General features: G+C 50.9%; 1 protein-coding gene across 1 annotated transcript; it reads right to left on the bottom strand.

Annotated features, from left to right (window-relative positions):
• Positions 1 to 9,272: 9,272 nt before the first annotated feature.
• Positions 9,273 to 14,451, bottom strand: LOC142004072 (phospholipase A2 inhibitor gamma subunit B-like). The gene is made up of 7 exons (XM_074981492.1): positions 14,403 to 14,451; positions 13,793 to 13,909; positions 11,662 to 11,811; positions 10,881 to 11,021; positions 9,926 to 10,070; positions 9,500 to 9,629; positions 9,273 to 9,332 (listed from the first exon to the last, which is right to left on the bottom strand). Exons 1-7 carry the CDS (start codon positions 14,449 to 14,451, stop codon positions 9,273 to 9,275), a joined length of 792 nt encoding a protein of 263 aa, XP_074837593.1.
• Between the last annotated feature and the right edge of the window lie 227 nt (positions 14,452 to 14,678).

Below are 14,678 nucleotides of genomic sequence, written 5' to 3' on the forward strand. Positions count from 1 at the left end.
GGACTTCTAAATTCTGCCACTAGCTCTGGAAAGTGAGTGGGGTTAGAGCAGGAGGAGCTGAGAGCCAGGACTTTGGGTCTGGCCTCCAGCTCTGGAAGGGGAGTGGAGTCAAGCAGGTTAAAGCACCATGGCAGAGAAGCAGGACATGCAGGTCCTCTCCTTAGCTTCTGAAGAGAGTGATGTCTAATGGTTACAGCACAAGCAGCCCAGACGGGTATTACTTACCTACTGCTCCTTACAGTACAGTGTGCCTGGGGTGACACCGGTGCCTGACTTAGCAAAGCGGAAAAGCCGTACCAGTCTCTCCCTGCTCCCTGCAGTGCCGGGGCTGTCTCAATCCCTCGGTCTCCTTTTATAGCCCTGACCTTCTGTGATGCAATGCAGACACTGTAACGGAGCTGCATGCTTCCCCAGGTACAGCCTGTGAGTTCCTGCTTCCCTCACCGGCCCAGCGCTGCGGCATCCGCACACTCTGCCGACTTGTCCTCCCTTTCGGCCAGGAAAGCCAATGAAGGGAATGAATGAAACTAACTCCCCTTGGAGAGCTGGGGTGGGGACAAGGTGGGGCAGCCGGTCACGCTGCTGAGGACCGGGACAGGGCAGCAGGACTCCTGGGTTCTGTTCCTGGGGCTGTGCCAATTAAAGGCAGGGTGCTTGCATCCTGCTCCTGTCCCTGGGAGAAGTGGGATCAGAGTGGGGGTGGGAGCCAGGATGCCTGGGTTCCGTAGAGCAGAGTGGAATAGGGCTGAATGGGCCATGGACATTTAGGGTCCAGAAGGTTGTTGGTTCTAGCGGGTTCATAATAAACACAGGAGGCAAAGGGCCTGGAGGTCAGGACAGCTCAGATCCATAGAGGGGTGTGTGTGTCGGGGGAAGGCCTCTAGCAGCTGACTGTCAGGACTCCTGGGTTCTCTCCCAGCCCTGGGAGGGGAGTGCTGGAGAGTGGGTCAGAGCAAAGAACCAGGAGCCAAGATCTTGGGGTTTTACCACAGCGCTCACAGGGGAGCAGGATCTCGCGGGATAGATTCTTAGCGTCTTTCCAGAGCACGGCCCCCCGTGGCAGTCTGACTGGTCTCACATGGCCCCACACTCCCTTTCACTTGAAAAGTAATTGCCCCATGGATAGTGGGGTGTGGCACCAAGTGTCACACACTATCAGTGGGGTTCTGGCAGGGCTGCCAGCTTTCTACTTAACAAAAATTGAACACCCTGGCCCCGCCCCCTTCCCCGCCTCTCCTCCAAGGCCCCTCCCCCAACACCACACCCACTCGCTCCTTTCCTCCGGCTACTTGCTGGTCCCACCTCACTCACTTGCTCATTTTCACTGGGCTTTAGCAGGGGGTTGGAGTTTGAGGGGGGAGAGGGGGAGGGGTCTGGCTGAGGGCTCAGGCTCTGCCATGGGGCTGGGGATGAGAGGGCTGGGATGCAGGAGGGCACTCTCAGCCAATCAGAGCAGTGGTACAAAACCTCCAGGCAGCACTTGTTTAGGCTGCTGCTGCTTTCTCTCCCTTCCCCCAGCTGGGGTCCCTGCCACACTCCTCCCCCCCAGCTTCTGGCAGAGCCCACATTCTGCAGCCAGACCCCAGCTTGCCTGGTCCAGCCTGCAAGACTTGGGGCTCCAAACCGTTCACCCCACCACACCCCACATGCCATGGAGGGGGGCTCCAAACCTGGGGGTCTGGATGTAGACAAGCCACCGTCCAGATCTGGACCATGGCGCCAGGGTTTCCCACTCATGGGCCAGCTGTTTCAACTGCCGCTGCAGTCTGAGCAGGTGTTTCCAGAGAACAAGTCACAAGATCTCTTATGTGTAACAGCTAATCGAGGGCCATCGTATTGTATGGCTCACTGGGATTCTGTTTTCCAATAGCCATTCAGCAGATGTGCTGGAGCAGGTTCAGCAGAGGGAAACCAAAATGCTTAAGGGGCTGAAGCACATGACCTACGAGGAGAGGCTGAGGGATTTTAGTTTACAGAAGAGAAGACTGAGGGGTGATTTAATAGCAGCCATCAACTTCCTGAAGGAAGCTCTAAAGAGGATGGAGAGAAATTGTTCTCAGTGGCGATGGATGGCAGAACAAGGAGCAATGGTCTGAAATTACAGAAGGAAAGGAGTAGGATGGATATTAGGAAAAACTACTTTCCCAGGAGGGTGGTGAAGCATTGGAATGCGTTGCCTAGAGAGGTGGTGGATTCTCCATCCCTAAGGTTTTTAAGTCCCAGTTTGACAAGGTCCTGGCTGGGATGACATGGATGGAATTAATCCTGCTTGAAGCAGGGGGCTGGACTAGATGACATCCTGAGGTCCCTTCCAGCACTAGAAGTGTATGATTATTTTGCATTTACTTTCCTATAGAAATTCTGGAGCCTTAATATAAGAACTAATAACTTTAATTGGCAAATAAAACATATGCAAAATCTTTACTCAATATCATGTCCTCACCATGTCACACCAATCACTCTTTGGAACCAACATACTTCTTATTTTACTTTATATTACCTTTCAGAAAATTACAAGCAAGCAAATATATGTCCTCAGAATTTGTGCATCTCATTCCTCGTGGAAAATTATAAAATCTACCAATGTTTGCATTTTCCTGCAAACCTTCTTCTAAAATATGGGCTAACTAATGAATTGTTGAAGAAATTTATTTTGCCACTTGCTTAAAAAAAACAACGAAAGATAAGAAAGCTTCTAAAGTGAAAACAGGAAATAAAATATTATAATAGATTGCCCAACAAGGGTTTCCCATCAGCTGAGTGACACAAGAAAGCATATTTCCAGTAAATAAAAATGTTATCACCTTTTACCAATGGCATTAAGTTTTCTTTTCTTCTTAAGTTACTCAGTAACTAGAAGTCTTAAACATTGTAATCTATTTATGCAATGACATTGATATCCTGTCAGCACCAATGAAACATACGCCACATCAAAGTACTAATAGCGCAAAGATTCAGAACATAAAAACCAATGCAAAAACGGAACTTGCATCTACAAAGGACGAGCCTAAAAGCCTGTTTCACCCTCTGGAAACAGTTCCCTTTTACAAGGTGATGCAGGACTCAGGAGTAGGTCTCTGCTGTGACCCAAATGGCAGATTCTCAGCTGCGCCACAATGAAAATATAATATGGTGGTTGTCGTCTTAAACGTTATCATGAAAATTTGCCCTCTACACAATGTCATTTCTAGGCCATGCTTAGATCTTAAGGAAGTCGGGAGAGAGACCTGTGCCCAGCCTGTAACACACTGGTACAATTTTGAGCCCTCCAGGAACTGTGTAGACTTCTGCCACCCAAAACCTGTGTGAGTGAGCCCCAAATTAACCATAGGTACACTTTTATATTCAAGTTAGTCTGTAAATACACACATCTCATACAACTCCTTGTAAGCCCTTGTTTAGTGGTACAAGTGCTCATGCAATGAATAATAATAGCCACATGAGGAATACAACTATATTAGTCTTTAAGAGAATCAGACAGGAGGAGGAGAAGGCAGATAACACAGTCCTGTGTACAGGGTATTCATTAGAGAAGCCAGTCGGGACAGTGTCTGCCCTGCCATCTTCCTATTGCCACAAAACAACTATCCGGACTTTTATTTAACCCTTATATACCCCAGCAGTAGGGTGCCTGTACATCCCCATTTTCTTCCACCTGTTCCCAAGCAAGGTACTGTGTTTTCCTTGACAAAGTGCCTGCAGAAGAGTCAAATCAGCACTATCTTAGCATGTCATGATCTTTCTTCAACAAAGCCCTGAAACAGCTGTGCGCCTGGAAAATGTGTACCTGCCCACAGCTGGATTTGAACCTGGGACATCAGTACAAGAGCTGCTGCTTGTTTTAAACTCTTATATGCCCAGCAGAGCATAGGTCATGTACATATCTCCTCCACTTTACTCTGTCTCTGGACAAAACTTCTAGCTGACTCCAGGAGGGCCCCAGTTGCTGTCCTTCAATCTCAGTAGATCTTCTCCACGTTGTCCAAGGTCTTCCTCTTTTGCATTTTCCATGTGGATTCCACGGCAGAGCTTGACTGACTCTGCTGGATGATGGTTTTCTGTGAGTGTGGCCCAGTCATCCCCACTTTCTTCTCTGAGCTAAAAGCCGGATGGCTCTCAGCTCAGACTGTAGAGGAGATTCATTCCTTCTCTGTGTTAAGTGGTCTACATGGTATGACACAGGACAGTGAACCACACCTAGGTGTGTGGGTTACAGACACAAACGGCTGACTGGAGAGATCTGAAGGCCCTTGCTGCTAAAGCCAACACCAGTCAAGTTACTGCAGAAAAATGCCCATATGGGACCACTGACAAGGAGGTGCTGTTAGCTGAAGTCCCTCTGCTAAAGCAATTTGTGACGGGCAGGGGAGGGACTGTGGCTGGAATGACACGACTGGAGCAAGACGTTATCAAACATTTCAAGGGACCCTTAGCACCTGATTCGGGGCCCAGAAGGTCACACAGTGCAGAGGGCATTTTCTGTCAGGAATGGCCTGTGGCCCACAGGAAAATCCAGATGCAAGGCTGACAGGCTGGAAGCCGTTCTCATGGCCCACATCAAACCACACTTCACCCCTGTCCTGGAGTGTGGGAGGGTCCCCAGGTCCTGCCCCACATCCACAGTCAGACATGACTCTCACTCAGCAGGGAGACAGGAGGCGATAGGGACACATGTAGAACAGGCCTGTTAGCACAGAAACCGGGAGCTGTCAGTACAATCTATCTTGGACAGAGGGGCCCAGTGGGGGTCCCCAAGCCGGGCTCCGGCCCTCCCTCCTCCTTCTCCAGCCAGACCAGCCTGCCCCACTCAACAACCCAGTTTCAATTCCAGCCAGCCAGGCCCATCCTCTCACCTCTGCCCTGTTTCCTGGGGAAGGAAGGTGTTGCCTGGTTGCCTACACTACAGAGCAGGAACTCCCATTGACTATCTGTGAAAAGTCATCACGCTGAAACTGCCATCACCACTATGCACTGATGCTGTGCCTAGGCAAACTGAGGCACCCACCTGCTACTACAGGGTATCAGGAACCACATGCAACCTAACCTGGGGAATAAAATCCTCACAAACCTCACTCCGTCACAGCCCCATCGTCAGTTCCTCAACCAACTAAGCAGGAACGTTAAAATTCTAGAAAATATACACGTTGCCAGAGAAATGCAGCGAATAATTCTGCCTGTTTCTCTACTGCCATCAGCAGCGAGAATATGGGGAGTAAAACATCTTACATCTGTCCCAGGGCAGGACTTTCCAATCTAGAGACAATTTCTGTCTCCTAGACCAGGGTTTCCCAAACTTTATATGGTTGGGACCCGGTTTTTTTCAGTACCTTTTTCTGCAGCCCAAAAATATAAATGCATATTACAAAAAGAATGACAAATGAATACATTTTCACTGGTTATTATTTATTCACAATAATAATAGTACACAGCAAAAATTTGTATATTTTCCAAGGACTGGTCTATTTTTTCCAAGGACTGGTACCACACTTTGAGAAATGCTGTCCTAGACATTTGGAGATAGCTGTGAAAAATAAGTGTTGGTTTTTTTACTGACTATCCACCTAAACCAGCAGTTCCCAGCCTTTTTGAGGTGATGACCTATTTTGACAATTCAGGAAGACTTTGTAACCCAAAGCAATGCAAAACTGGGGGAGGGGAATATTCTCCTGTGGAGGGAAAAATTAAATCTTCATTCTCTCCACCCCAGCTCCCAGTCTTAAACCCCTCATAGCCCCAAAACACCCCATGGCCCCAGGCTTACACCCCTCACAGTCCACTCACCTACCTCACATGAGCACCACTGCTCTCCCCTGCCACCTCCTGCGTGTGGCTCCCCCCAGTCCTCCTACTCCCTTCCCTCACCTGCTACTCTGAAATGGGGCTCAATTTAATTGGTTTAATGGCCGGATTCCCTCCTCCTGAAATCATAGAATTCACAGTCCTAAGGAAGGGTAGAAGGGAAAACAGCAAAATAGAGATAATGAATTTCAGGAGGGCAGATTTTGGTAAACTCAGACAGCTGGTAGGTAAGGTCCCATGGGAAGCATAACTGAGGGGAAAAACAGCTGAGAAGAGTCAGCAATTTTTCAAAGGGACATTATTAAGGGCCCAAAAGCAAGCTATCCCGCTGCGTAGGAAAGATAGAAAACATGGAAAAAGACCACCTTGGCTTAACCAGGAGATCTTGCATGATCTCAAAATAAAAAAGGAATTGTATAAAAAATGGAAACAAGGACAAATTACCAAGGATGAATATAGGCAAACAACATAGGAATGCAGGAGCAAGATTAGAAGGGCTAAGGCACAAAATGAGCTCAAACTAACTACAGGCATAAAGGGAAACAAGAAGGCTTTTTATAACTATATTAGAAACTAGAGGAAGACCAGGGACAGGGTAGGGCTATTGCTCAGTGAGGAGGGAGAAACAGTAACAGGGAACTTGGAAATGGCAGAGATGCTTAATGACTTCTTTGTTTCGGTCTTCACTGAGAAGTCTGATGAAGGAATGCCCAACATAGTGAATGCTAGTGGGAAAGGGGTAGGGTTAGAAGATGAAATATAAAATGAACAAGTTAAAAATCACTTAGGAAAATTAGATGTCTGCAAGTCACCAGGGCCTGATGAAATGCACCCTAGAATACTCAAGGAGCTGTTAGAGGAAGTATCTGAGCCTTTATCTATCATCTTTGGAAAATCATGGGAGACAGGAGAGATTCCAGAAGACTGGAAAAGGGCAAATATAGTGCCCATCTATAAAAAGGGGAATAAGAATAACCCAGGAAACTACAGGCCAGTCAGCTTAAGTTCAGTGCCAGGAAAGATAATGGAGTAGGAAATTAAAGAAATCATCTGCAAGCACTTGGAAGGTGATAGCGAACAGCCAGCATGGGTTCGTAAAGAACAAATCATATCAAACTAATCTGATAGCTTTCTTTGATAGGATAACGAGCCTTGTGGATAGGAGAGAAGCGGTACATGTGGTATACCTAGACTTTAGTAAAGCATTTGATATGGTCTCGCATGATATTCTTGTCAAAAAACTAGGCAAATACAATTTAGATGAGGCTACTATAAGGTGGGTGCATAACCAGCTGGATAACTGTACCCAGAGAGTAGCTCTTAATGGTTCTCAATCCTGCTGGAGAAGTATAACAAGTGGGGCTCCGCAGGGGTCTGTGTTAGGACCGGTTCTGTTCAATGTCTTCATCAATGATTTAGATATTGGCATAGAAAGTACGCTTATTAAGTTTGCAGATGATACCAAGCTGGGTGGGGTTGTGACTGCTGTGAAGGAGAGGGTCATAATTCAAAATGATCTGGATAAATTGGAGAAATGGTCTGAGGTAACAGCATGAAGTTTAATAAGGACAAATGCAAAGTGCTCCACTTAGGAAGGAACAATCAGTTTCACACATACAGAATGGGGAGAGACTGTCTAGGAACGACTACAGCAGAAAGGGATCTAGGGGTTATAGTGGACCACAAGCTAAATATGACTCAACAGTGTGATGCTGCTGCAAAAAAAGCAAACGTGATTCTGGGAGGCATTAACAGGTGTGTTGTGAACAAGACACGAGAAGTCATTCTCCCGCTCTACTCTGCGCTGGTTAGGCCTCAGCTGGAGTATTGTGTCCAGTTCTGGGCACCGCAGTTCAAAAACGATGTGGAGAAAAGAGCGACAAGAATGATTAAAGGTCTAGAGAATGTGACCTATGAAGAAAGGCTGAAAGAACTGGGCTTGTTTAGTTTGGAAAAGAGTAGATTGAAGGGAGATGTGATCGCGGTTTTCAGGTATCTAAAAGGGTGTCATAAGGAGGAAGGAGAAAACTTGTTCTTCTTGGCCTCTGAGGATAGGACAAGAGGCAATGGGCTTAAACTGCAGCAAGGGAAGTTTAGGTTGGACATTAGGAAAAAGTTCCCAACTGTCAGGGCGGTCAAACAGTGGAATAAATTGCCAAGGGAGGTTGTGGAATCTCCATCGCTGGAGATATTTAAGAACAGGTTAGATAGATGTCTATCAGGGATGGTTTAGACAGTACTTGGTCCTGCCATTGGGGCAGGGGGCTGGACTCGATGGCCTCTCGAGATCCCTTCCAGTCCTAGTGTTCTGTGATTCTGTGAAACTGAATTCCATTTTAGTGGAACAGGACAGTGACTATTCATTGCAGCGCCTCATTAGCATATTTTGAACCTGTTCATTAACATGCCCCTTTTGAAAGGAAGGGGCACGTGTAGATCCAGCCTGGCTCTCTTCTTTCAAAAGAAGCTCTTTTGAAATTAGAATGTGCAAATGAGATGTCAAATACGCAAAATTACACAAGAAAATCACATCACTTTCAGTTATTTTGGTAATTTATTCCAAAATGCCTCCCAGAAAGTACATCAGTAACAGTACAAAAAAAATAAAAATGCCTAGGATGTTACTTTGATACGTAGATTCCTTCCTAGGGACATGAATGCAGAGCTCTGCGTGATAACTCATTTAGACCACAACACACTCATGTATTTCCCACAACTCTTGTGAGCAGAGCAGAGGCTGGGGCGAGTCAGGGTAATGGAGAAGCTAAGTGTGAGGGAAGAAATTGCCCCATGCAAAAGTCAGCTATCCCCTCCCCTCTCCCTTGGTGACGCAAATCTGCCAATATCCCCACATGTCCCTGACCTCTGTCCCTCACCCCTTGTGCCCCTGCACCCCATTCAGGCACCCCTTTCCCAGGCCACTGGTGGTCGGGGCTCACCCCCGGCAGGAGCCAGCCTGAGGAGCTGGAGAACCAAGAGAGAGGGGGCGTCTAAGTGACCGATTTGTGGCAGGAACAGCAGAAAGGATGGGTGAAGGGAGGAACCCGAACTTCATTCAAGAGCACCGAGCCCGCTTCCAGAACATCACGTTGCCTAACTTCCCCACTGGGGTCCATCTCAGCCTGATCTTAGACAGGGACCAGCTTCCAAAGGAGGCAAGGCTCCAAAGCTTAGGGTTGGCCAAGAGATGACCAAGAGGTGATGCAACAGTGGAAAGTGACTAAATACTGTTCCTTGCTTCGCCCCACAGTACAAACCCTGGGGTCATCCAGTGACATGAGCAGGCAGCAGACAATGCAAACAAAAGGCTGCACTTTTGCCCACAACACACAGTTAACTGGTGGAACTCCTTGCCAGGGGACGCGGGGATGGGTCAAAAAAGAACTAGAGAAAATCCTGGAAGAAGAGCCATGACAATTAGCCAAGATGGTCAGGGATGTAACCCTGTGCTCTGGGTGTCCCTAAACCTCTGACTACCAGAAGCTAGAGGGGACAGACAGTCGTGAGTCCAGCCGCAACTGGTGAGAGAGATCCTGGGGGGCGGACACCAGTCATGTGCCCCTCCTCCGCACCCCTCTGGCCCAAGCCCCACCTCTGCCCCATCCCAGCTCTGCCCCCCTCCAAAAGCACCGGACTGCTTCTGGTGGTGAGGGGAGGGGGTGGGTATGGGGGTGCATGTGACCTCTCGTGCATCTCCCACCTGTCGCTTCTGGGTGGGTTTCTTGTAGGTTGCCAGGTTCTGTGCACTGCCCCTGAATTTCTGGTTGTGGCACTGCAGGACTCCCGACTGGCTGCGGCTGCGCTTACATTCTTCATCGGCTTCTTCAAGGCTTCACCCCGAGAAAGGAACACAAATCCCCATGTCCGGGGTCTCCAGTGTGTTTCCTCTGTGCAGCAATACCCAGGCACTGGGACTCCTGGGGGTGAGGGAGAGCAGCGTATGCGGGCTGCAGGGCTGTGCCTGAGCGGGATGCTGCTTTGCAGGGGGCAGAGGACTCAGGAGAGACGCTGCAGCAGGAGGAGGCTAGTGAGGGTTGGGAGAGAAAGCCAGGCTGGTCCTGCCACATGGGAGGTGGTGGTGGTTGAGGTCCTGGATGCTGTAGAAGAGGCTGTGGCTGCCGGAGACGTGTTGGTTTCGCCGGAGGCTGCTGTGCATTTGACTGTGGTGAGAGTTGCATTGACCCCTATGGAGGTCCCCGAACCCACTTTTAAGTGGGCGCAGATGGACTCAGCAGCACAACCCTTTAAGATGGTCTGCACTGGGCTTCCGCCTGTGGGTCGGGGGGAAAGCAGGGGATTGTCAGAGGAGTAGCTTCTCTCCTCCATCCTCACCCTTCAAAGTTCCCCACCCCCTCCATCTCCTATTTGCTCTGCTCTTCCGAGCCTGTCTAGCCCTGGATGACCTCTCCCTGCTCCTCTGCTCTGATGCCAACTCACTACGTGCGTGTCCATAAACAAGTCTCTTGTACCTCTGATCCAGCGCCCACCAATGACCCCCACATTGGATCAGGCCTGTAGGACCCCCCACTGCTGATCTACATACAGCAGGTCAGTGCTGGTGATAGAAGTGGGATCACTCCCTGGGGTGGCTGTGTCGTGAGTTAAGGCGCCGTGAGGGCACTCTGCAAAACTAGGTTCGGTTCACTGCTCTGCAACTCGGTTGCCCTGTCTTTGAAATGGGAAGAACAATCCTTTGGCCTGTTCAGATTGTGTGCTGTTGCAGGGCAAGGGTTATATCTCACTAGGAGTCCTTAAGCACCCACCATAAGAGGGGAACCCAGTCTGGGTTGGGGTCTGTCCAGTACCTGGCCCAACATGGGGTCCCAGGACTAAGTCCCCACCACAAAGAGTTTACGGACAATGTATAGACAGGCAGTGGGTGAGGGAGAACTAGTGGCACAGGTAGAGGAAGACACTGGCCTAGGGTCACACCAGAAGCCAGCACTGGGATAGGAACCCAGGTGTCCTGGTCTTCAGCTCACACTGGTCCCTAGTGGCCTCCACCCAGCATCTTGCGTCTGCCCTTCAGGCAATAAAACAACAAAGGCAAAATAACCCCACAATCAGTGAACAGACATTACCCATCTCTACCGTCCCCTCAGCCTCGATACACTGGGTCTCAGCCCCAGCACAATTTATGGTCTCTTCATTGCACTTCTCAAAAACCAGAGCGAAGCAGCCCCGGCAGCGCCGGCCATTGGGGGTGGAGTCAGCAGGGGGCACTGGGAAGGAGTGGAGAAATGCAGTCAGCTGGGGGGAACAGGACACGTTGGGATGGGGGAAACTCTGGGGACTGCACAGCTCAGCCTTGGTGCCCCTGCAGGGGGCGCTGCAGCTAGGGCAGGGGAGAAGTTTGCAGGAGGGAGCCCCAGATGTCGCCCCGGTTGGGGTCAGCTGGGCTCACTCCTGGGGAGCAGTCTACAGCCGCCCCCCACTAACCTCCCCCCACCCAGGGGCTCAGTGTTATTCCATGGGGCGCCCCCTGCAGGGCAAGAGGACAATTCCCAGGGGCTCAGTGTTATTCCATGGGGCGCCCCCTGCAGGGCAAGAGGACAATTCCCAGGGGCTCAGTGTTATTCCATGGGGCGCCCCCTGCAGTGCAAGAGGACAATTCCCAGGGGCTCAGTGTTATTCCATGGGGCGCCCCCCGCCGGGCAGGAGGACAATTCCCAGGGGCTCAGTGTTATTCCATGGGGCGCCCCCTGCAGGGTGGGAGGACAATTCCCAGGGGCTCAGTGTTATTCCATGGGGCGCCCCCTGCAGGGCAGGAGGCCCAGGGCTCGGGAAGTTAACACAGGTAGGTTCCAGGCAGCCGGAGGTGCAGGGGGATGCGGAAGGAGAGGTGCGGAGGGGGAGAGTTACCTGTCACACTGACTGTTCTGCAGGCGTCCCCCACGCAGCAGGCAACGCCCGACCTCATCATTCCATTCCCAAAACTCATGGAGAGGAGGCCGGAGCCACACAGGCTCGTTGTTGTACAGCCCTTGAGAATGGTCTGGGTCTTTATTCCCGCTGCATGGAAGGAGAAATCTGAGATAGAGTCTCCTGCCACTCCACATCATCAATTCCCTTTTCACAATGACGGCTCTGTGTCACTAGCCTTGTGTAATGCATGGGGAAACTGAGGCACGAGGCAGTGACACCTGAGATCTTGCAGGGCCGGACAAAGTGATTGCACACCCTAATTCCAGCATTTACACCCTCCAGCTCCCCACTCAGCTACTGCCAAACCCTGGGGGCCCCAGATCTCCTGCCCATCGCATCCTTTTGTTGCTAAAGGTTCTTCCAGGGGGCACATGCAGGGCAGCTGAATCCCACCACCACTATACAGCTCACCCCTTGGCCATGGTGGGAGTCAGAACCTAGGCATTCCTGCGCTGCCATCACCTGTGGGGCCTGGTCCAGGAAACCCATCGGATCAGGCCCACTGGATCGGGCTCTGCATAAGTCACAGATGGGGCGAAGGGGGACCCAAGAGCCCGATGGATTGGATGCACCCTGTGGGTGTGGTTACAGGGAAGCATAATTATTTCATACCACATGGGCCGTGTCTACACTAGCCAAAAACTTCAAAATGGCCATGCAAATGGCCATTTTGAAGTTTACTAATGAAGTGCTGAAATACATATTCAGCACCTCATTAGTATGCGGGCGGCCGCGGCACTTTGAAATTGACATGGCTCGCAGCCGCGCGGCTCGACCAGACGGGGCTCCTTTTCGAAAGGACCCCGCCTACTTCGAAATCCCCTTATTCCCATCTGCTCATAGGAACAAGGGGACTTCGAAGTAGGCGGGGTCCTTTTGAAAAGGAGCCCCGTCTGGACGAGCCGCGTCAATTTCGAAGTGCCGCGGCTGCCCGCATGCTAATGAGGCGCTGAATACGTATTTCAGCACTTCATTAGTAAACTTCGAAATGGCCATTTGCATGGCCATTTTGAAGTTTTTGGCTAGTGTAGACATAGCCATGGAGTGATTGCAACACAGGAGCCTGAGGGACCCACCCAGCAGCCACGGGGCCAGGCACAGCTGAGAGAGCTGGGCTGAAGTCCCCAGCCTTATCTGGGCCCTGTGCGGATTTAGACATAGCTCCCCCATTGCCCTCAGCTGAGCTGAGCTCTCCAGATGCTGGGGTCTCCTTCCCAGCCATCGATTGCGAGGAAGGGCTGATCCGGTCTGGACACCTGATTCTTGGCAAGAGGTTCCAGGCTGTGGAGCACAGCTAGAGTGGGTGTGGCCAAACTCTGAATAAGGGGCGGGGTTTAGGCTAAACCCTTCTCCTTAGCATTTCCTATTGGCTGGCTCATGTGACTCCTGCTCCCAGTGCTGGCTTCAGTGGGCCCCTGGCTAGTCACCAGGACTGATTCCCCAACACACCTACGATAGGCTAATGTGGCCAGCAGAGGCCTCACTCCCAGCCACAGCAACTTTGGGGATCCCAAAGGCCCTTCCCCAGGTCCCTGCCCCAGCGCCGGTGGTGTTTCAATAGGGTGCCACAAGCAGCCAGGCTCTGTCCGGGGAAGGTGGGGTCTGGACTTTGTCTCTTCTCCCCCTTTGCCATGACCAGAATCAAAACTAGTTCATTTCCGGCAGCTTTGCAGCCAAAACTGGCTGAGATGCTTTCGTCTGGCCCACGTGCGGTGCTATGTTTGAACCCTCACAACCCTGCCACCTTGCGGGCAGTCCCCTTCTTAAAGCACTAGGGCATCTCCTGTCGTTGGCCTGGCCGGTCAGACTGTCACCAGGAGAGGACTTGAGCTGGCAAAGCTGCAGCCATGGTCACTTTGCTGGGCCTGCCTGGGCCTTGTGTCTGAGAACTGCTGCTTGCAAGGCAGGTGTGCCAGCAAAGAACCCAGGCGTCCGGGCTCCCAGCCATCGCTTGCTGAGGTCCATCCGCCCCACTCCTATCCTGGAAGAAGATGTAGAATGGAACCCGAGCATCCAGGCTCCCCATGCCATCACCTGACCCATGGTGGTGAGGGTCCATCCCACCTACCCACTGTGAGTTCAGTAACCATGATGCCACAGGAGTCTTCCCCGGCAGCGCAGGGCTGCATGCTGCCCGTACAGTTGTGTCCTGTTCCAGAGCAAACCTCACACTGCAGACAGGCCCCTAGAGAAGGGAAGAGAACATGATGGCTCTAGATCTGTCCCCTCCTTGCCTCAAGGGTAACTGAGACTGGCTACAGATCTGGCCCCATTGACACCAGTGGAGGAACAGCCCATTGATCCCTGCTGGGGCTCATGCAGAAGTGCCCTGAGGTCATGTGAGTGAAATTCAGAGCTGTTTCCTTTTGGGCAAGGTAGTGGGAAATCCCTGTCCTGGCATGTCCCTGGCCCCTGGCCAGTTCTGAAACACTCCCAGCCAGGACATATTTCTAGCAAATTAGAGTGTAAATATTTCCTCTCTGTTGCATAGTTGTTTCAGAGTGACTTTCAGCCCTCTCCTCCTCTGTCCCACTCAGATGCTACCAGCTGAGCCCCTGTTATTCTGGGGCTGATAATCAGTTATGTTAATTAACAGTTTTACCCAGCAGTTGGCTCTGAGTAGTTGGTATGCTGGAGTCCTTAGAAAATCACCCCTGTTAGAGCCCAGCCTCACTCACCCGTAGCCAAGAGAGCAGCCAGGATGCAGATGGCAGAATAAGCCTTCATGATGATGGAAAAGCAGCAGATCGGTGATGCAGTCAGATCTCTGGCCGGATTCGTCACAGACTGGCTGAAATGAGCTCAGAAGAGGGACAGAACATGGGCAATCCAACCTACCAGGGTTGTGGAACTGCAGAATTATTTGCTCTTCTGGGACAGGCACATCTCCAGCCTTTTCATGATGATATATTTGTGCCATCCACCCAGAGAAGTCAGGGACAAACTTGAAATTC

Source organism: Carettochelys insculpta, chromosome 30 (assembly GCF_033958435.1).
Source record: "Carettochelys insculpta isolate YL-2023 chromosome 30, ASM3395843v1, whole genome shotgun sequence".
NCBI lineage: Eukaryota > Metazoa > Chordata > Testudines > Carettochelyidae > Carettochelys > Carettochelys insculpta.

Excerpts from the sequence above, each read along its gene's own strand:
- LOC142004072 (XM_074981492.1), bottom strand. The coding sequence starts at position 14,451 with ATGAAGGCTTATTCTGCCATCTGCATCCTGGCTGCTCTCTTGGCTACG. Across the intron at positions 11,022-11,661 it reads CAGAACAGTCAGTGTGACAG|TGCCCCCTGCTGACTCCACC; the intron begins GTAACTCTCCCC and ends ACTCCTTCCCAG. Across the intron at positions 10,071-10,880 it reads TGAGGGGACGGTAGAGATGG|GCGGAAGCCCAGTGCAGACC; the intron begins GTAATGTCTGTT and ends CCCGACCCACAG.